At 41.1% G+C, this 21,543-nt stretch overlaps 1 protein-coding gene across 4 annotated transcripts in view; it reads left to right on the top strand.

Moving 5' to 3' along the window:
• Positions 1–21,543, top strand: part of PRIM2 (DNA primase subunit 2) — a 2,362,887-nt gene that overhangs the window by 168,899 nt on the left and 2,172,445 nt on the right. For all 4 annotated transcript variants that reach the window (XM_044063334.1, XM_044063337.1, XM_044063335.1 and 1 more), the window contains exon 3: positions 19,999–20,102. In XM_044063334.1, coding sequence (XP_043919269.1) covers positions 19,999–20,102 — 104 coding nt within the window. The remainder of the gene's footprint in view (positions 1–19,998; positions 20,103–21,543) is intronic.

Here is a 21,543-nt window from a genome sequence, read left to right as displayed (position 1 = left end):
GGGACACACCCTCCCCCAGGATGTAGCTTCACAGCACAATCTCACTGTATAGAAATCCTACATTTTGTCAGATTTAAACTGTGTGGCAGGCTCTCATGAATGGTAACTACATAAGTGTCTTCTAAGATTTGATCCGGCTGTGGTGAGTTCCTCAAGAAGACTTCTTTGCCTCCTCTCTCAACAATCGTCTGACAAGATTCTGCTCCAGGACTGCATGCAAGAAGGTCTGGAAGATAGATGCCTTCTCTTTTCCTGGACAAGAATGTTTGTGCATGCTTTTTCTCTCTTTCCACTGATATCTATGGTACTTATGAAGATTCTCCCAAGATCATCGTAGTCCCTCCCTTCTGGTAGTCACTCCCTTCTGACCCAGGCAACAGTGGTTCTCCCTTCTTTTAGAAATATTGAAAGGCAGTGACCACAAGTTTCCTCACAGACGGGATCTACTCAAACAAGAACAGGGGTGTTTGTGATGACTATTTTCAGTCAACTTTAACTGACCGCTTGGATGATAGGGGCTTAATTCCTTTTAGGTACATGTGTACTGAGGATGTGCAGCAGGTACTAGTGGAGGAAAGAAAGCCTGTTAATAGAAAGTCATACATTAGCAAATCAGAAGTGTTTTAGTTGGGACCAACAACATAACCAGCACCCACTAATGGCTAGTTTATTTCTGGTTTTTACAATATTTGTCTGAATTACTACTATCCTCTGGCTTTTCTTACCCTTCCATCAAAGTTCATTCATTGGCCATTTCAGCATGCCTGCCAATGGATCCTCCTCTTTCAGTGCTTTCTCATGTTAAAATGTTTGTGAAAGGGGTTTTGCATAAGGGGTCTCCAAGTAAACTGGTGGCTCCTGCCTGGGATCTAATTTTTTTGTTAAAGCTTGTTCCATTTAAACCAGCTAACCTGGTTGACCTGAGGTTCTTAACATGGAAAAGAGTTTTACTGATTGCTCTGACTTCTGTCATGAGGGTGTTTGAGTTGCAAGCTCTTATGGTGACTCAATCCTATCCCATTTTCCACATAGACAGGATTTCTTTGAGAACTAATGCTTGTTTATGCCTAAAGTGGTATAAGAGTTTACTTTAAGCCAAACTATACATCTCCCTGTTTTCTTTCCTGAATGTAAAAATGAGGGAGAAAGGATGATCCATACATTGGATATTCAGACAACAACTCTGGTACTGTTTTGACAGAAGTAAATCTTTCTGATCTTTGGATCAGTTGTTCATTTCTTATGAAGGTAAGGAGGAGGGACAACCTGTGCCAAAGCAGACTATTTCCAAATGGTTGTCTAAGGCTATTACATTTTTTGTTATACAAACCACAGCAAAACTACTACAGGCAGGGTCAAGGCGGATTTTTCTACTGCTTTCCTTCTACTTATATTTTCTACTACTTTTTCCTGAATTACAATTGGAATTGTTCAGAACATGTGGGATGTTCAGTCAGAGGAAGTATGATTTGCATATTATAGACAGTGCTATGTCTAGGTTAATGTCAGGAGGTCAGAGTATAATGAAGCCACACAACCATTGAGTGGAGCAGATTGTTGATGGGGGAAATATGGTCCCTGCAAGTAGGTTTTATTTTGTAACTATGTACACTATTTACTGAAAAGGTTGTGGAAGTTATTAGTTGGTTTTTTTTTTTTTTTTTTTTTTTTTTTTTTTAATACAAGGATTTGAAATGTTCGCCTATTAAACTTCATTTTCCTTATAAAAATGGTTGTAGTATAAAATATATGATTGTACATAGTCATTATACAGCCCCTAGAGTGAAAATGTTGGGAGAACTTAGAAGTTTGGGAAACTTTCCGTGTTGTAATTCAGTTTGTAGGGATGTGTTTCGCTGATTTGATAGAATTTAATAATGTTAGGTTTATATCTAAAGCTATTCTTAATTGTACTACTGAGGGCATTTTGCATGCTCTGAGATGCTCCTGTGGTCTATTCGATAGAGGGGAAAGTAGGAGACCTTTTAAGGTAAGACTACAGGAGCACCTGAGAGATATTAGAAATAAAAAAAGCTGAGAGCCCTTTAGCTTTGCATTTTTAAGTCCATTATTGGAGGAGGGTAATAGTTGTTTGCATAGGACTGTTTTAGAAAACTTAAGGCTTTGGATGTTGGACAACTAAAAAAATAAGTTGCTTTATAAAGAGACAATTTTTATTTTGAAGTTTGATATGCTGACACCTGCTGGGGTGAACTCGGAATGCAATTGGAAGATGCTTATTTAATTAATGTTTTTATGTATTAATTCAGCTATTCCCAACCTGGTGTACGCGTACCCCCAGGGGTACTCGCTTGGTCATTTAGGGGTGTGCAGGAAAAAAGTTAATAATGGCAGAAAAGGGTTTTTTAACTATTAAAAAAAAATCCCATGCACGCAGAAAGTCTGTCCTATGATAGTCAAAGTGCCCAACGTATTTAGCAGCTATTCCTGAAGGTTTTGTATCTGTGCTGTGGGCCTGTGGCACACGTGAGAACTCTGTGTGAAAGTGTCCACCATATTTAGGAGGGTTTACACATCTTACAGCAGAAGAAGAAACAACAACAAACGTTTCTGGCCGGTGGTGAGTTGCCCTTTTTAAAGAAGTATAACTGCTCTTTCTAAGTAATTAAATTATAACAATTAGTTGCACACTTCTTTAACAGTCTGTGTGAGAATTAAATGAGCTAGCGAAACCAGTACAGCCTTCATCTGATACCATTTTCAAACAAGCTCTAGTATCATGGTTGGCGCAGACTCATTGGGCATTGTAGTCCATGAGTGTAATGCTTGTTGATAAGGTAAAGGATATGGTATTGTTAGTCTTTTTGATTGTTGTGGATTTTGAGAAGTTATGATTATCATGCATGAGTAAATAGTTAATTTAAATCATAGTTGCATTTTAGCTTCATGTTTCAGACTAGTAACATGCTCAGCTGAATTTAGCATCTTTATTTATTTATTTTTTTTTCAGATGTGTGTGCCCAAAAGCTACTGCTTCCGAGAGAACTGTTAGCCTCTTGCATTAAGGCTCCAAAACAAAGCCAGACAAATTTGTAACACTGTCTACAGAGCATGGACACGTTTACATATTTTTTTATTAACAACACACTCAAGGAAAACATCCCTAAATTCCAAAATTATTTTAATCATGCATTGATGCTCTGTACAGTACTGATGCATCAAGATCAGTATGTTTCCTGTTCCATTAAACCATGTCTTGCTCTTTGACAAGTTAGTTATTGATACCTGCCATATTAATGTAACTGTGCAGTTTGTGTTCCTCAATGTACCAACAGACGATCATTGTTTAAATACAATGACTCCATGACATTGTAGTCTGTAGAAGCTGTATCAGTAAATGACCCTGAACAGTGCATTAAAGCTCTCATTTTCAGCAGTTGCTGGGCCTTCACTTTCTGCCTTACTTTTCTGAAGTGTCAGACTTGCCAGTTCAGTGTCACTGTTTGTTCATTAGTGGCTGAAAGTTGTCACAATGAAGTTTGATTGTTAAGGTCCAATTGGGCAGCAAGTGACTCCTTTTCAGTGGAGGCTAGGGTATAAAATCTCCAGAATAGGAAAAAAATGACAAAAAAGGAATAATTTGTGCAAAGTGATGCAGACATACAGATGCATAAGAGTAAAGCGTTAAATTTGTTTAGCAGCACTAGAAAAATTGTGATAGTTGAAGATAATTAGAAAGAAAACATATAATATTGTTATTAAAAAGGAAAGAGAAGAAATGAGCAGAAATTAAGAATAATATAGTTGTAAACAGGGAAGGAAATGAAAATTGTAGAGATTAAGGAGGGAAAAAGAAAATAGAGGTAGGGAAAGGAAGAAAAAGGAATATGAGAGCGAGAGAGAGTGGAGTAGAGTAAGGCAAAATAAGGATGTTATGTCATTATGGTGTGGGTATGTTAGCAGTTATTAAAAAGATACTTCTACCAGCCAGATGGGACAAGTAGTAATACTGGAATAATAAGATGGAAAGGATATAATGTTACTTACTCGTAAGGCTATCCAGGAATAGCAGAACAGGAGCAAAGCCTTGTATCTTTTGCAGGACCCTTCTATCTTACTTGAGTTCATAATCATCATTAGTGGTATTTGATTAAAGCCATAAGTGTCAGCAGTTGATCTAATTGTATGCAAGTCTTGTCTACGTACATTCTAATCAATGTTTCTCATTTTGTTGTTGACCCCTGTCTGTTGCGCACACACACACACACACACACACACACACACACACACACACAAAAGCATGTGTGTATGGTTCACTCAGATTTCTATTCTTTTTTCTAATCATCATAAGCGTTCTACGTTTAACAAGAGAACAACTATTTCCTATTTGGGAAGATGATGGGTATAAACTGTTGATTGGTAATGTGCTTCCAGTCTGGGATCTGCAAACCAAGATTGCTTTTGTTGCATCATATTCTGATGTAATTTTTGCTGTAGGTGTGGCTGTTAATTTTAATGTGTCTTGTCAAATAGCACTTTGGTTAGAATTCAGCTGTGAAATACTACTTTGAAGTAAATGCACTTTCTATTTTTTCTATTTTGAATGTGCAGTGCTGCCTGTTATAAAATTCAGGAAGGAAAGCAGAATTGCAAGTGGTACGGGTAGCATTTATATAAACATTTATGTAAACAGTATCAATACATGGACTGAGACCTGCTAGATGTACAAGTTGGTTTTAGAAATAGAGGTGTCAACAGATCAAATTGCCAACATCCAGTAGAGTAGAATGAAACACTGAAATATAAAGTTGTTTGATAGCAGCAACCTTTACATTAGTTACAGATAGATCTCTTTAATGTGGAATTATTCAGATGACCTTAACTTCTGCACAGATTGTGCATATTGACTGACACTGGTAAATTGTAATGACAAAAGTCTGAGTGGCCTTTTATGCTTGAAGTGTTCTAAACTGGACGGTTTTGTCATTATTGGTTCATGTGTTCTGTTTCATTGCTTACTTTACTGGAAAAATATTCAAACCTATAAATTTAAAACACTAACAAATGGTGCTGTATTATACAAGGGATGTAATTTAATTATTATATTATTATAATGTAATACAATCAGGAAGGTGAATCAAAAAAAGCCTTTGCATAGTCCTAAAAATGTGTGCAAGTTGCCTATGATTTGAAAACAGCCCAAAGTTAAACTTAATCCGCTAATGACCAGATGTTTTTTCTTTGAATGTGGGTTTCATTGCTGTTTCAGTTAATGTGAGTTTCAAAGGCAGAGAAGTTTTAATGCTAAGTCTGTTTTCATTGTGAGACTGTACTGCTTTGTTTAGCAAATCTCTATCAGTGTTTGTGCTATAAAATTTGAAAGAAAAGTTTTAAATTAAATCCAAATATCTGCACTCATTGTAGAAGTAAAGCAGAAAACACTTTGCAAGCTGAGAGTTTTGAACAGAGAAATAGCCAAGTAATGGCACACTGGAATAGCTACATTGGCGGTGGGGGGGGGGGGGGATGGAAAACTACACGCAAAAATATGAGGGGTATAATTTAGGGAAATGGAATGCCAAGGGGGTACGCAAGTCGAAAAAGGTTGGGAACCACTGTATTAATTGGTTTTAATTTAATGCGATTTGAGTATTTAGGTTCATAGGTAAGTACTAGGCTATATGCCCGAAGGCATTTATAAGCCAAGCCAGAATGTGTTGGCTTTCGCCGCCCCTTAGATTAGTTCCCTGTGCCTCTGTCCAGCAGAGCCACTGAAGTGATCCCCGGGGTAAACTTTCTGTTTCCCATCCACTCGTCAAGGTTTCTGTTGAAGAGTGTTAGCGAAGAGCTCTGCCTAATGTAGATTGGAATCTTGTTCCAAAGCATGGGAAGTCTCTGTGACAGGAATCTATCCCTCTAGCATGTCCTATTTATTGTTGTGGTGAGGTTTAGATCCCTAGAGCGTGTGGCTCGAGGGGATAAGGTTTTCTTTAGGTGGAGCATGTCCATCAATTCTAGGTTGGACATGGTCTTGTATGTCAGGCAGAGATCACCTCTGAGTAGGCGGTAAGCAGCCGAGTACAGCTGGAGTTTCTTCAGTCGAGCTGCATAGGGCATCTGTTTGAGGCCAGTGATCCTCTTGGTGAGGTACTTCTGTGATCTTTCCAGCTGTTGCAGGTGTTTTGCAAGATGCATCCCAAATGGGGCATTGTACTCTATGATGGGTCTGATGAGCGATGAGTAGAGGGGGCACAATGACCTCTTCTGATCTGGATGTGAACCCTTTTGTGATAAGATGTGCCACATAGAAGGATTTTCTAACCACTTTGGTAATGTGATTATCAAAGGAGAGTTTACTATCTACTTGGGTCCCCAGATCCCTTATTACATCTTCCGTATTTAGGGGACTACCACCTATGTGGTAGTTTGTGGGTACTTTGTTTTTCCAAAGGTGATGACTATGCACTTTTTGGCATTTAGCTTGAGGCCATGATTTTGACACCAGGTATCCATCTCAGTGAGACCCTTTTGGAGGATGTCTGTGTCAGCTGGAGAGTCAGTTGTAGCCCCTAGTTTGCAGTCGTCTGCGAACTTGGTTGGCCATAGTCCTCCTGTGCTTACCTGTACCTCTGAGAAGTATATGCCGAACAGGAGGAGTCCTAGGACTGAGCCCTGGGGAACGCCATTTGTAACTGGTTTAGAGTCAGACCTAGCTCCTGCAACTCTTACCATGTGGGCTCTGTCTGTGAGCCAGTTGATAACCCATCTTGTGACGTAGGGGTTTATGTTCAGGCTGGTGAGTTTGTCTGTAATACCAGAATGGGAAATGGTGTCAAAGGCTTTTACGAGGTCTAGGTAGGCTGTGTACCGCCTTTCCCTCATCTATAGCCTTGGTAACTGTCTCAAAGAAGTCCACCAGGTTTAGGAGGCATGATCTGCCCTTAACAAAGCCGAACTGGGTAGGGTCCAGTGTTTGGAGGTTCCCAATGTCTCCGCTAATGAGTTCAACGATAATGCGCCCCATAGCCTTGCAGACCAAGCTAGTCAGGCTTATAGGGCGATAGTTCCTGGGGTCTGTTGTGGCTCCACCTTTGTGGCGCGGAATAACTGTTGCTGTGCGCCACTGTATGGGTACGTAACCTGTGGAGAGACTGAGTTCGAACAGTGTGTTTAGGTGAGGGGTTAGTGCATCTTTGAGCTCGTGTAGAACACAGCCTGGGACACCATCCGGTCCCATTGATGCTGTGTTTGTGGCTTTAAAGCGGGCTGTTTTAACCTGAGTGTCTGTGATTTCAGGAGCTCTACATTCTTCTGGTATGGTTATGGGCCCTTTTTGGGGTGATAGGGGGGTGAAGTTTGCGTTGAACCTGTCTGCCAGGATGTTGGCAATATCGGTCGGTTCAGTGTGTTTTGTACCATTCAGCATTAACTCCGAGCAGATCCGAGCATTGCCACTTAGATTCTTGACCTAGCTAAAGAATGCCTTGTGGTTATCTTTGGAGTCCTTGGCAATTTTTCTTTCGAAACTCGCCTTGGATGATTTTATGAGGGATCGTAGTTTCTTGCTGATACTGATCAGGGATGTCTTCCCTTCTTGGGATTTTACTCTTTTCTGTACTAGTTTCCTCCTTCTATTGTATAGCCTGTTTATGGCAGGAGTCCACCAGACTGGTTTCCTTTTCTTGGAGGAGTGAGTCTTGGTTTTGCTTGGGATAGCATGATCCATGCATTCTTGTAGGTGCCCATAGAATGCATTAGTAAAGGATTTTGCAGCTTGGACAATGTTATGCTTTAGCATGGGGGCCTTGAAACTTTCCACCTTGGTCTTAAGTAACGTGGTTTGCTTTTGAAAAGTTTTTCACTGTGGTTTCCTTGTCCGGGGGTGGGGGCGGAATGTGGATATCCAAAGTGATTTGTTTATGGTCAGATCTAACCAGTGAGGGGTGACCTCTGGTGTGGAGCACCGGTCGCCCATGTTTGTGATGACCAGGTCCAATATGTTGTCACATCTGGTGGGAGTGTTGACCAGTTGATCCAGGGCGTTTGAGTTTGTAAGTTCTAGGAAATGTTGGGCAAGGGAGTTAGTACTTGAGTAGTTCTCCCAATTAATGTTTGGGTAATTGAAATCCCCCAATATTAGGGTATTTGGTAGGACCTTTATATTTCCAGTGTTTCCAGAAATGCGGAATGGGGGTCCTGGGACATGGTGGGTGATCTGTAGCAGCTGCAGTTTGAATTGCAGTTTTGCCCGTTCTTAGTTGCACGTGGACGATCTCTGAAGCATCGTGCTGTGCCACTAACCTGGAGGTGTGGGTATCCTTGATGAATATGGATACGCCCCTGCTTTTTGTATTTCGGTCTGGGTTCTGTGGCCGAAATGTATGGTATGAGTTGTAGCCTGGTTGTGCTGGGGTGCTGTCTGGAGCCTTAAACCAGGTTTCTGTTACTGCACATATATCGATTTTCTCCATACTGAGGAGTGCCTCTAGTGCGTGCATTTTGAGGTTTAGACTTCTGGCATTGAGTAGTATTACCCTCAGTTTTTTGTTACTTGTGCTATTTATGGCGGTGGGTTTGTCTTTTGAGCCTTGCCTAAAAAAGGCACTATGGGGGTGGCAAGAGCCTTGGCCAGTATTCGAAAGCCTAAGGGTGACAGGTGCAAGCCGTCTCTAGCGAAGCAGCGTGGCTTGTCGAGCATGTCGTCCCAGGCGGACAGACACTGGATCCCCTTTAAATGACACCAGAAACTTAGCCAATTGTTGAAATTTATATTTTTTTCTTTATGCTGTGGTATCATTCTTGGTGAGGGCAGGATGTTACTCAGGGTCAGGGTCATACTGGCCTGGGCTACAAGATCAGAGAGCTCTTCCATGTCTCTTTTCATGTAGTCTAGGGAGGTACGGCTCAGGTCATTCACACCAACATGGACAATAACAGTCATATTTGTACTTGTTCTGGAGTGACCTGAGTGCTCGTGTTGTGTGGCGGATCCTCGCACCCGACAGGCAGCTAACAGTAACCTTCTCCTTATTCAGCCTAGTGAGTGGGACGTCAGTGTGCCTGACTATAGTGTCACCTATTACTAGTATGTTGGATATGTTATTTTGCTTAAAGGGCTGTGATTGCATGGCACACTGGTTTTGTGAGGTTATGTGTTTCATGATTTGTGTTGGGGGGTGGAGGTTGCTTGGATGTCTGCTTTGGAGGTCTCTGTTGCTTTTGCAGATTTTTATTTAGAACCTCTGAGTATATTTTTGTGTATTTGTGTGTTTTTTGCCGGTGCTGATTTAATGGGTCTATGTGAGACTGGTGGCGTGATGCAAGTATTTCCCTTCTCCTCTTGATTGTCTGAACCAGCCTTGGGTTGAGAGAGCTTAACCTCCAGTTTGGCTGTATAATTGCATCTCTTGCATGTATTAGTGTTTGGTGGTAGGAGGAGAGGGTTGTCTGTGTACATGAGGCAGTTGTAACATTGCCTCAAAATGCCCAGATTCACCAGTTGGACTGGAGAGTACGCCTAAAACTGCCCTTTGGACATGCCTGGATAGGTACAGTGAACTGTTTTACTGAATGGCTGGTAAGGTTGAATAGAGAGCCTTGTCCTTCTGTACAGTATAGGAGGGTCTAGTGCTAGGGTTTATAAGTGCTAGTTATGAGGTTTGAGCAAGTGCTGGACTGAGAAATGAATGGCTTGAGTGCTTAAGTTGAAAGTTTGTCTAGTTCCAATGGAAAATTTGAAGAGGAGACTTTGTGGAGCCTGGAATACTTATACCCTAGCTAGCCGGTGCTGTCTGGCGTGCAAAACCGGGCAAATACGGTATTTATAGCAGGGAAATGAAAGAGAGAGAAATTACCCCAAAATGGCCAATAAACTACTAATTTCTGGGCTGAAACCACTCCTCCAGGGACAGGCTGCTCAAAGCTCCCCCCTCTCACAGTTGAACAGAGAAACTTCCTTCTATCCAAGTAAGGTATGGGCAAACACAGAGATTTGTAACACAGCCCTGAATTCAGCACTTAACCTGAAAACTGGACTATACTAGCTTAGAAAGGTGGGAAACAAGTGTATGTATATATATATATATTTTTTTTTTTTCAGAAAAAAAAGTAGATAATCAAAAAAAACTCTTTAAATGCACAGAAAAGGATACTTATTGCTACATATCTCAGATCAGAGTTGTAGTCAATGCCACTAGTAATAAAGTAGGAAGAAACACAAATACAGTAAAAGCAGATGAATAGAATGCAATTTTTATATATATATATATATATATATATATATATATATATATATATATAAAAACAATAGAAAATGAACAACTGATTTAAACAAGTTACCCAATTAACCAGAAAAAAGCTCAAAACTGAGCTATGCTCCAGCAGTCTTCAGTCAGACAAGTTCTAACTGCACACTCATGCTGCTAGCGTGCAGGGGAACCTTCTCCAAAAAAAAAGATGGCCTGGGTCAGTGCTCAAGTTATACAAACAAAGCAAGATTCAGCAGGCCTGAATCTGGTCTATGCTGCAGCAACAAGGCGCACCAATTTCAGAAAGAAACAGTTCAAATAAGCAGGCACAATAAGCCTGTAACCAGAAATTCCCAGCTCAGAAGGGCAGAATCCAGCCTCCCACAAGAGTGCAGACCACACCTTCTTAATGTAAAAAAACTGGCCCAAAGCCCAAGTGCTTAAACAAGATCTAATTAACTTTAGAACAGACACTAAGCAACTCCCAAGTTAGAAGAATGTAAGCTTCCTGTCCTGCTACAACAGTGCAAACCACAAACCTTCCTAATGTGAAACAACTGGTCTGAAGCCCAAGTGCGTAATCCAAAGGCTTGGAATAACAGTTACAATTTAATCGGCTACTAACAAGCAGTAATAAATGCAGCAGAATAAATGCCATTAAGTACTTTTAAGAACAAGCAGCAAAAGCAAAATAAAGTAATAAAGTAGGAAGAAACCCAAACACAGTAAGCAGATGAATAAAGTACAAACATTTTTTTTTTCTCTCCGTATTAGGTAGAATGAGCTAAAGACACTAGACTGTGAGGAGTGTCACAGATCAAATATACAGTTGCAATTGCAACGCCACCAAGTATAAAAGAAAACACCAATAGAGAGGGCAGGGTGGGGGAAAAATCAGCTCAGAAAAATAACACTTTCAACACAGATCAGAAGCCAGCAAATATGATCTAAATAAATCAAGCAAAAGTAATTAGAATACTGTAGAACTTTGGAAAGAAGTGCCAAAAAATATACTTATCAATTTATAGTTTGAGTTGTTTCAGTAGCACTCTCGGTCAGAACTCAAAATGTGTTTTGCGTGTGTTGTTTTGTACTCTTGAAAGGCTTTGTGCCGAGGCGCTAGAGATTTTTACTTTGTATTAAAGTTAGGATTTTTACTGGTTGTTGTGGTTTTAATATTTTATTAGTTTTTCTTACTTTGTGGTTTTCTACTTTCTACTAGGGCCTTGGTTGCATCTATGGCTTTTTAGAAAGGGTTGGAGTCTCTTAAGTATTCTAGAAGCAGCAACGTGGTCCTCTGTACATACTTTTGTAAAGCAACATAAGCTTAATTACTTCTCTAGGTGTAGATCAGACTTGGCTAGGACCATTCTCCAGGGGCTCTTGGACCCTTCTCCTTCCATTTCTCAAATGTAATAAGCTTGGGTAATCTACACCATACTGCTAGGACTTCTGCAGCAGCATTCAAGATGAACATATTAGTGTAAGTAAATTTAACATAATAGGATGTTTGAATCATCACTGCTGCCGTAGAAGCTTACACCATCCATCCCCTTTGTTTATGGTAGGATGTGAATGCATAATTTTTTGCTGTTCTTGGCATTGGCGTTTCAGGCCTCAGCCTCACTCTATCTGTTGAAATGAAAACTCTGAAGAGCTTGGTACTCAAACCTGTCTTTTTAATTGGCTCAGCTTGATGTGATTATTTGGACACGTTGTAGGTGCCCTGAAGCTTTAGAAGATGCCCAGCTGTTTTATCCAATGGAGGATGTGCAGATAAGTCTGCTGCAGCAATGATCATTCAGACATCTACTGTTATGGTGTGTTTACTTAAGTGTACAGTAGACTAAACGTGGTACAGTACACTAAACGTGGTCTGATTGAAGTGTTGTACAAAGGCAGAATGGCATAATTTTATGTAAAATCTCTTCAGTACAGCATGCAATACTGTTTGCTTTACAAACATCCCTTTGTCAGCATAACTTGAGGTATGCATATTTTCTTTGAGAAAATAGACCTTTCAGCGCACTAACTCTTGAATGCATAATGGCACATAGATATTTGATAATATATTCAGGGCAGTAAGCCAAACTATACTATCTCTAGAGATCTTTCTCCCTTATTTGGACTCCTCTATATGGCATACATAGAGAGGGTAGCTTTACACAGAAACATGTGCTTAATAACAGGCCTGAACAATTTCTCCTTCATTGTTATTTCCTACATTGGTTCCAGAGCACCTGATTTTACCTCTTATGTTTCTTTATTCTGAAAATTTTTCTTTGCAATTCCAGATGTAAGGTCTTCCCCAATGATAAACCACTGTCCCACTAAGGATTTGGAGTTGAGGAATTGCCCTTCCTATACTTCTGCATCGCCACGAGAAGCCATGTGTGGTTGCATTTGTGTGACTTTACAGACATCTTTAAGATGTCCTTCACAAATGCCCCCTTTTGAAGGATTCTCCTCATTTAATTCCAGTAAAAGAAAGAATGCAGAAAAGTGAGCGAGATGGCAAGATCCTTTCTATGGTAGGAATGAAGTTTCAGATACCTCAGCACATCTTTAATAGGAAACAAAAAATGTCTTCTTTATTCTAGTTTAGTAAGTCTTGACATCAGTACAACTCCTCTTCTGACAGAGGTGACCGTGGCACAGGAGGCCACTTCTCTGAACACATGCCCAGAGGCCTGGGAGGTCTGCAGAAACAGGGATACCATAGGCATTTCTCTGATGGACACCTCGAGAATCCCTGAAAGATGTTCATCATGTTTCACTGTTGCAGTCATTACTCTTGGGTTATCCTGCTGGCAGGCTACCCTCAGTCGGCCAGAATTCCAAAGTCTAGGTGCGGCATCGGTTGCTGTCACCTCTTCCCTGACGTCAGTGTGCCAAGGGTATAAAAGATGCAGCTGACGCCATTTTCTTCAGTCTTTCTTGCCGTGCGGTGCCCGAAGCAAAAGCAGTTTGCAAGTGCCGGTCGGCCGACTCCTGAGATTTTTTAATCCGAATTTCAGAACCGAAGTCTTCATTAAAGCTAAGTACCCCATTGGGAAAACTTTTTTATTGCTCCAGACCGATGTCAGTAAAACTTAATTAAATTTCTTGTCTGAAGCAAATACCTCATAAGGATTTTCACTTACTGTATTCCTTGCCTAGGACCTGATCACAACGTTGCTAGCTGTCGGTTTTGTGCTAGATTTAACCAACGCACTATCAAGCGTCTGTTCGATTTTGCATTTCATTACTTTGGCCGAAGATTTAATTATATAATGCCGTCAGACCAGCCGACAACCGGAGTTTACAAAAAACGCAAGGACAAGGAAAAGGATAGGCATCCGAGGTCGAAAACTGACGACGAAGCCTCTGCTAGGCCAGTCGCCGGTTCGCCGGTTCTCAGTGAGGTGCTTTCGCAGCCCCTGGCGCCCGCTACCTCAGAGCCACAGGCCGCTTCCAACTCCCATGTGGAGCTGACTGGGCCTCTGGAAACTCAAGGTATTGGACACTCTTAAATCATTCCCTTAGATGGGTCCGGAGCCGCTGAGCAGGCATCGGCTTCTGAGGGTGTCTTCAGACCTACACAACTATATATTAAGCCATCTTCAGCTTCAAAGACTAAAGCAGCTCTAAAGACAAAGAAACAAGTACAGCATTCTCCTTCTCAGACTTCCATGCCTAAAAACAGATGCTCAGAATGGCCGAAGACCTAATTAGTTTGATCAGGGGCTCCCATACCCCTCCTGATAAGAGGCCTAGGCAAGAGACGGAGTATGATTCTTCTGATCAGGTTTCCATTTCCTCCGATTTAATCTTCTGAACAGGATTACTCCATGCTTCCCTATGAGGATTCTGATGCTGAAGAATCCATTCCTTCAGCCTCTCCTCCTGAGGATTATTCTTTTGGGGAAACCCTGCATACCATGAGAGAGCATTTACACTGGGAGAGCCAAGATTATTCTGAATCTAAGAAAAGGCTCAGAAACTTTCTGCTACTTCCTCAGCACAGACCCCTTGCTATTCCACCTGTTCTGGACATTGTAGTTGATGTATTTTCAGAGTTCAGCCTGTCCCCTGACTCTTTACCCCCTGCACCTGCTAAGCCAGACGGATACTACAGGGTCCCGGATTCTCATAAATTCCTATATAAAAACCCTGCAGCTGACCCAGAAACCATTCCTCAGGGTCCCAAAGGGGTTAAGGCTTCCACTGCAAAAAACCCTGTCCCCTCTGATAGGGATTGTAGGGCTCTAGACAGATGGGGGAAAAAAGTCTGCACTTCTGCTACCCTGGCTTTAAGGGCTTTAAATTGTCCGTTTCATATGCTTAAATATCAGCAATATTTAATGTCACTGCTTAAACAGAAAATGTTGACAAATACTGAATGTTCAGAGAAAAAGGAATTGCAGGATTTATTGCATGCAGCTGAACAAGTGGGAAAGCATACTTTTCAATGTGGTTATGATTCACTGGAGGCCTCTTGCAGGGCCGCTGTTACAGGATCTGTTATTAGGAGGCATGCTTGGTTAAAGGAACAGAATCTGCCTGATCATGTTGAAGCAAAATTATTAGATGCACCACTACAGTATGATATTTTGTTTGGTACTAAAGCAGAAGAGGTGTTGAAAAAAATGGAGGATAAAGCAAAATCCATGCAGACAGTCAAGGATTTCTTACAGGTACAGCCACCCAGGTTTAGCAGGAACTGGCCCTCTAAAAATTGGTCCTTTCCAGTGTCAGACAGACCACAAAGAGCCAGATACAGGCGTCCCAGAGGCAGACCTCAGCCCCAAGGCTCATACAGGCCTAAACAATGGGGTGCTCCTACCTCCAAAAGCGGAAAAGACAAATCACAACCTTATAGGGGTTGGCAGGGTGGCCTAATGGTTAAGATGTTTGCCTTACAAATACAAGGTGCATGGTTTGAGTCTCACAAGGGATAATTGGCTAGGCTTAAAATGGCTCGCAAGGGCAGTTAGCTTAGTACTAACCTATGAAACAAGTCTCAATGACTTTCCTCTACCAGATCCAAGCACTTTTCATTTGGCAGCCCCCTTAGGGGGAAAACTAGCACTTTTTTCATCAAATTGGCAAATGATTACCCAAGACAAATGGGTCCTGAACATAGTGTCCCAAGGCTGCAGGTTACATTTTCACACCCTACCAAGGTCAAAAGGTATGCCAGACCTGCCACACAATCATTGGGCAGAGGCACAAAAACAAATTACTGCCCTCATGGACATAAGGGCCATTCAGCAAGTACCACAACAAGAGCAGGGGCAAGGATTTTACTCCAGACTCTTTCTAGTACCCAGAAAGGACAAAACCTGGAGACCAATACTGGACCTGTCTATACTAAATAGGTTTCTGGAAGTTCCAAAATTCAAGATGTTGACTCTACAGCAGCTACTGCCCATGCTGGGCAAGAAGGCTTGGCTCGTAACTTTGGACCTATAAGAGGCATACCTGCATGTCCCAATCAGACAATCTTGCAGAAGATACCTTAGATTCATAGCTAGCTCAATGCATTACCAATTCTCTGCACTGCCCTTTGGCTTATCTACTGCGCCCAGGGTCTTCACAAAATGCCTGGCACCAGTAATTGCGTTTTGCAGACAAAAAGGAATTCAAATATATCCATACTTGGACGATTGCCTAATTCAAGCAGAGAACAAAGACATTCTTCTGAAGCATCTGGCGTTTGTAAAAAGATTACTAATTGGCCTAGGGTACACAGTAAACGAAAAGAAATCAAAACTAGTGCCCCCTCAAGAGATAATATTCCTGGGTGCAAGCTTAAATACAACTGCCCAGATGGCTTATCTCACGCCAGACAAACAAAAGCAACTGACTACTTACTTCAAGAAATTGGCAATAAAAACCCACTTATCTGCAAGGAAAATCTTGCAGGCCTTTGGTTTCATGGCATCTTGCATTCTACTAATTACATATGCCAGACTGCATATGAGGAAACTACAATGGTATCTAAAAAGTGTTTGGACTCATCATTGCCACAGCCTGGAGACAGTAATTGCACTTATTCCCTGCCTGCAACAGGAGTTTCGATGGTGGGCAGAAGCGTGTCACCACAACAAAGGTCTGCCATTCAGATTACCCACAGCCAGACAGACACTGACAACGGATGCATCAGATTATGCCTGGGGGGGCCCATATGGCAGGAAAATGTATTCAGGGCACATGGCCTGCAAACCAGATGCATCTTCACATCAATCAAAAAGCGATGCTAGCTGTTCAAAATGCTCTGACAGCTTTCAAGGACCTGCTTCATCCAGGACAGTTACTGATAAAGACAGACAACACTACGGTCATGTGGTACATAAACAAGCAGGGAGGTACACATTCCTACCCCCTCTGCAGACAAGCAATGACCTTATGGGACACAGCATTGTCATTTCAAGTTCACCTGCAAGCACAATTCCTGCCAGGAAAAACAAATACTCTGGCAGATGAACTAAGCAGAAATCTCATGGATCCCCACGAATGGAAACTGGATCCACAAGTCTTCAGCATGATAACAAGGAAATGAGGATGCCCAGACATAGATCAATTTGCCTCCCCTCACAACTGCCAGTTGCAGAGATTTTGCACAAGGATTTATCACAAGCAAGCATGGAAAGTGGACTCCCTATCCTTCAGCTGGAAAAAATCTAAAGGTATATGCTTTTTCCCCACTGCCTCTCCTTCCCAGTGTACTCCTAAAGGACAGACAAGAGAAGCCAAAAATTATACTGATTGCACCAGACTGGCCACGCCAGCACTGGTACCCAATCCTAAAGAGCTTGTCTCAAGGTCCAGCATGGATATTGCCTCAAACTTCTCACTTACTGACCCAACAAAACAATCAGATCCTGCACAGCCAACTCATGACCTTAAATCTGGCAGCATGGCGGATAATGTAGCCATTCAGAACACTCCTCTTTCAAAAGCTGTTATGGATGTTATCTTGGAGGCCAGGAGGCCCAGTACCAGAAAATCTTATGCAGAAAAATGGAAGAGATTCTGTGCTTGGAACCAGGAACAAGGCAGGGACACGTGTGTACTAAATATCCCTCAGATTTTACAATACCTAACTGAGATGCTAAACAAAGGCCTTTCTTTCTCATCAATTAAGATTCATGCCTCTGCCATTTCAGCCCATTACAATACGGAACCACCTATCTTTTCTCAACCTTTAATAAGGCAGTACCTCAGAGGGGCCAAAAACATTAGACCTCCAAGTAGAGCACCAATTCTGGCCTGGGATCTCAATTATGTTTTGGAAAAACTGACACTGCCTCCTTTCGAGCCAGCATCAACAGCAGATATTAAATTCTTATCCTGGAAAACAGCTCTGCTCCTAGCAATAACCTCTGCAAGGCGAGTATCGGAGTTACAAGCACTCATGGCTGTGGAACCTTTCATCATTTTTCATCCAGACAGGGTTTCTCTGAGGATAAACCCTACATTTATGCCTAAGGTGGTGTCCAGTGTGACCCTTAACCAAACCATTCACTTGCCTACCTTTTATCCTAACCCACAGAACAAGGGTGAGAAAATTCTGCATTCTTTGGACATACACAGGCAGTTATGCTTCTACTTGGACAGAACTAAAGCTTTCAGAAAGTCTGAGCAACTTTTAGTGTCATATGCTGCAGGATCACAAGGAAAGGCCATCTCAAAACAGACTATTTCTAAATGGATAGGCCATTGCATCCATTTCTGCTATTTTCAACATGGTGAATCAGTGCCTAAGGGCATTAGGCCTCATTCTAACAGAGCAGCAGCCACTTCTGCAGCCTTCCTCAGAGGAGTACCAACCAAAGATATCTTAGAGGCTGCAACTTGGAGTTCAGTGCACACCTTCACAAAACACTACCGCTTACCTCTTTACTCTAAGTCCAGAGCAGGCTTTGCCACTGCAGTTCTGCAGGGCCTCATAGCCTCTCCTAACCTTATTTAGCCCAGCCACCCTTCCTCAGCTTTGGGATTCAACCCAAGAGTAATGACTGCAACAGTGAAACACTATGAACATAGTACAGTTGTGTACCTACCATAAATGTAGATGTTCGAGTGTATTCACTGTTGCAGTCCAGGTTACCCGCCCACCATCCCCCTTTTCTTTGCTGGGACTTATCTGCACTTCTCCATCCTATACAACCTTTTTGGTGTATTTGCTTGTAGATGAAGAAAATTTTTGTGCATGCATTTTTATTGGCATTTTTTTCAGCCTACCAATTTGGGGGCACCTGACATCTGTGGCAAGAAAAACTGAAGAAAATGGCGTCTGCTGCATCTTTTATACCCCTGGTGCACTGATGTCAGGGAAGAGGCGACAGCAACCGACGCCGGACCTAGACTTTGGAATTCTGGCCGACTGAGGGTAGCCTGCCAGCAGGATAACTCAAGAGTAATGACTGCAACAGTGAATACACTCTAACATCTGCATTTATGGTAGGTACACAACTGTACTTTTTCTCCACTGCTCCACTCTGGAGACGGTCAGGAGCCACGTTTTACTTTACCCTGATTTTGTGGTTCGCAGGCACGAGGCAGATGTGAAAGAGGGATCATATCCAGAGGTTATCAAATGGAAATTCCCCCATACCCTCTTTTTCTGTTGCCAGATGTCCCACTCAGTCAGGCGAAGGCCACTGTGCAAGAGGTGTGTTCATTTCTGCAAAAAAGTGCCTTGCAGAAGGTGTCACCAGATTGGGGCAGGATTTTACTCCTGCTTCTTTCTGGTTCCAAAGAAAACAAAGGACCTCTGGCCCATTTTGGTCCCAAGTTTCCTAAACAATTATGTCGAAAAGCCCCTTTTTTGAATGGTGTTGTTTGAATCCGTTCTTTCATGCCTACTGAGGAGTGAATGGGTCTGTCCAGTAGATCTTCTGATTGCTTGCCTTCATAATAGTGCATAACTTTCATTTTCATTGAATCTGTTCTCAGTGAAGCTATCATTTATTTGGTATCTCAGTTTTCTTAGTTATGTTTAAAAAAAAAATCACCAAACTTCTTTTTAGAGTTCTACTTATCACATTACAAATTGATGATATCGGACTGCTTGTTTTGTAGTTCTTTAGGTTCTTTATATTCTTCATTTTAAACGTATTTATCACCTCAGCATTATACGGTTTCTTGGATGTAACTTCATTTAAACATCTTTCAAAAAGGTTGACTTACAAAAATGGTCATCTTTGTTTGGTAAAGATGCTTACTTGTCAGGCTTTTTGTGCCCCGACATCTACTTGCTTTGCATACATGTAATTTTACCTGTCTGTTGATGACTTTCAGTGCAATCCGCTTCAGTTTATTCAGTTTCATTTGGTATTTATCTTGGTTAGTGGTACCGAGATCCTGTTGTAGGGCATTTACGTATACACAGACTACAAGAGTGGAGTTTGAAAAAGGCGGCCCTTGATATTGCAGACCGCATGTGAAGCCATTACTGCTAATTGCTTTTTTTTTGTCTATCTAGCTATCTTTTGTCGGCATCCATAATGGCATGGCATATGGTTAAGGCAACCGATACTTCCTGGTCACTTATGGTATCATTGAACTCCATCCCTACTGTTACAGATAGTACTTGGGTGATACTACAATCATTACTGTGTTCATGTTTAATGTTGCAGGACTTCAACATTATGGAGTTGTATAGCAGAACTGCAGTATCCTTATTCATTGCATAATTAATAGATTAATGTAATTGTTGCTAAGGTATTTATCATAATAAATTTAAAAAAAAACTGCAAAGACTGACAACTCTGAGTACAGTATTTTTGTTTTATTGTTTCAGTGCTCAAGACCATTGAAAATCTTGGTGTCACTTACGTTAAAGGAAGTCAACAGTATAAAGATAAACTTGAAGGAGAGCTTAAAAAACTGTCATTTCCCTATAGGGTAAGTAGTGTTTCACTAGTTTACTCTTCTGTCTTTGGTTTTTCTAGCATTGTTCTCCTGATATGCTTCAAGATTGTGTCTTTTCAGGTTTTGTAATTTGGACTATTTCTGGTTGGTATTAGTTAAATGGTGGAAGCAGCATTTATAATATTGTTGAATGCTTTGTATATGATTTCTGTAATTCTTTTTTTCTTTTCCTTCCTTTTCACCTGAATGTATTATTTATTGGCATTGTTTACTGAAAAGTCTGACTGAGCAGTGCCCTTTTTAAAGTGGATACTCAGGGAGAAAAGCTCCATTATGCAAACATCATGGTCATAATTTGCCTTGTTTTATCATTTACAGTCATTTGCAATTTCATGTATGACTAACAGCTTAATTTTTCACACAGTGTTTACAGCAGTTGCATTGCATCATGTGCAAACAGTTTCCATTATGGGGGTTGTATATGAATTTTTTTTTTAATTCAGGGAACTCTGTGCAGTATAATATCTGCAGCATGCATAGATTGTCAAGTTTTATGTAAGACTATTTGCTGCTGTAAAGACTTGATCAAAATCTAGGGCAAAAGTAGATAAGATAGAGCAGATGAAAGGAAGGAAGGATGGAAGGAAGCACAATGAATATACAGGAACTGGCATGGCACAGGACTATACAGTTGTGGCAATAGTCCGTTAAATTTTGTGCAGCAAAGAATTGACACAAATTCATACAGCTGTATTATTAGTATCCGTTTAACCAGGGATGGTGCAGGTGCACAGCCGCTTATCTAGCAGGTGTTACTTCAGCTGTCATTTAGTCTTTGAGGCTGCAGAGTGCCCTTAAGTGGAGTGGGATGATATTCCAGCTGTTAGCAATGCAATATGAATGCAAGACAGTATCCTGCTTTGTTGTTTGGTTCAGTTATGGATAGTAATGATCTGTCAGTGGCGCGTAGAGGTCTCAACGTAGTACAAAGTTGAATAATGACGGAAGAGAGAGGAATTTTTCATGGTTGTGCAGTAGTTTGACGGTTGTAATTAATTATGAGTGCAATAGAGATTTACTTCAAGTTAGTTTAGTTCTTTTAGAGAGAGGCACTAATGTGATCTGTATTGTTGGTTGTGAATTTGCCCACTTTATTTTAGTATTGTTCTAATTTGGCTGATAGAGAGGAGTTGAGATTGGTTAGGATAAGAATGCATACAATAGGATGGGGAGTAGAACAGAAATGGCAATGTTTTATCTAGCAGAGTCAGTAAGCAAGTGCTTTTACTCTATAAAGGCAACCTAGCTTTTTTACCATCTTTAATGAATTATCACTTAAGACGTGGGCAAACAAACATTTATATAAAATAAAGCATACCGTATTAATATGTTCCCAGTTACAGTCATTATATATCACATACTTTCTTTTTATAATCATAATCAGTCCAACAATACATAAATTGTTCAATTCCTG

The sequence above is a fragment of the Protopterus annectens genome, chromosome 2.part1 (genome assembly GCF_019279795.1).
Source record: "Protopterus annectens isolate FY-2018-M chromosome 2.part1, PAN1.0, whole genome shotgun sequence".
In the NCBI taxonomy this organism is placed as follows: Eukaryota; Metazoa; Chordata; order Ceratodontiformes; family Protopteridae; genus Protopterus; species Protopterus annectens.
Note: the sequence above shows the minus strand (reverse complement) of the source record. Positions and strands in the feature narration are given on the sequence as shown.